The 1065-nt window shown below is 51.7% G+C and overlaps 2 protein-coding genes across 2 annotated transcripts in view; both read left to right on the plus strand.

Annotated features, from left to right (window-relative positions):
• LOC119592134 (polyhomeotic-proximal chromatin protein-like) overlaps nt 1-787 on the plus strand; it is a 12912-nt gene extending 12125 nt beyond the window's left edge. The window contains exon 2 of the mRNA XM_037940952.1: nt 1-787. This exon is cut by the window's left edge and continues 1115 nt beyond it. Coding sequence (XP_037796880.1) covers nt 1-558 — 558 coding nt within the window. The 3' untranslated portion in view covers nt 559-787.
• The window catches only part of LOC119592135, an 11208-nt gene continuing 10721 nt past the window's right edge, over nt 579-1065 (plus strand). The window contains exon 1 of the mRNA XM_037940953.1: nt 579-996. Within this exon, the coding sequence (XP_037796881.1) occupies nt 983-996 (14 nt within the window). The 5' untranslated portion in view covers nt 579-982. The remainder of the gene's footprint in view (nt 997-1065) is intronic.

The following is a 1065-nucleotide window of genomic DNA, read 5'->3' on the forward strand; positions in this document are numbered from 1 at the left end:
ACTCAGGCAGACCAAGAAGATCTGAGAAACAAAGTAGAGGAGTGCGCGGCGCAGATCCGATCGCTGAGCACAGACGACTTAGTAAGTAGTGACTTGGAAGTTGTGCCTCGCGTGCGCCGAGCTTCCTTGTGTCTCAGCAAAGGGCCCTCACACCTGAACGTAGGGCCCTCCTTGACGCACCTAGGCCCAAGCGGCGTACAAAAAGGTCCCGCCCACCTGAACAAAGGTCCAGCGCGCCTCAACAAAGGTCCCAGGTACCTGAGCAGAGGGCCGAGCAAACTCAGCAAAGGGCCACAAGACCTGAACGTCGGGCCGGCTCGCCTGAACGTCGGCCCTTCGGACTTCCCCTCCGGCCCTTCGGATCTGCACAGGGGGCCGTCGGGAGTCAACAGGGGCCCCGGAGTCAACAAGGGCCCAGGCCACATCAACAAGGGTCCTGCAGGGGAGTATACCGGTCTTCCTACGCCTTACAAAGGGCTCTCCTCACTGGCCAAAGGTCCTTCCCAAAAGATCCTGGGCCCGGCTAGCACGCGGCGCTCGACGGAAGCCCTACACTGAAGCTGAAACACCGTCGCCCTTTCAGCTCTTCTGCAGCCGCCGCTTTGTACTCTGAACGCGGGGACTCGAACCCCGCCGCCACCGCTTACCTTTCACAGGAGCTTTGCACGCGCGCTCTCTTAGTGCTGTCTCTGCATGTCTGTCAATACTGCAACATGATATTCACTCCACATATTTAACCCTCACAGAAGACGAAGGACACCAGGATATTCACAGATAAAAAGAAAGAGAGAAAAACAAAACAGTGTTCACTTCGCCACAATTTATTTATCATCACAGTTGATTTCACATATTGTTGGCGACGCTGCTGAGATAATATCTATTTTTACACGGAGGAAAAATAGACCTAAATTAGCGGACATCTGTGAAGAAATTGGTGTATATATAGGAATCTCCATACCCAGGAACTGCCTTATTCATCGCCATGACAGCTATGAGGTGAGTTTATATTAAATTGTTATAAAAAATACTGTAATTATACGTGAAAGAACAGTACCCATAAAAATT

This window comes from Penaeus monodon, chromosome 29 (genome assembly GCF_015228065.2).
Source record: "Penaeus monodon isolate SGIC_2016 chromosome 29, NSTDA_Pmon_1, whole genome shotgun sequence".
In the NCBI taxonomy this organism is placed as follows: domain Eukaryota; kingdom Metazoa; phylum Arthropoda; class Malacostraca; order Decapoda; family Penaeidae; genus Penaeus; species Penaeus monodon.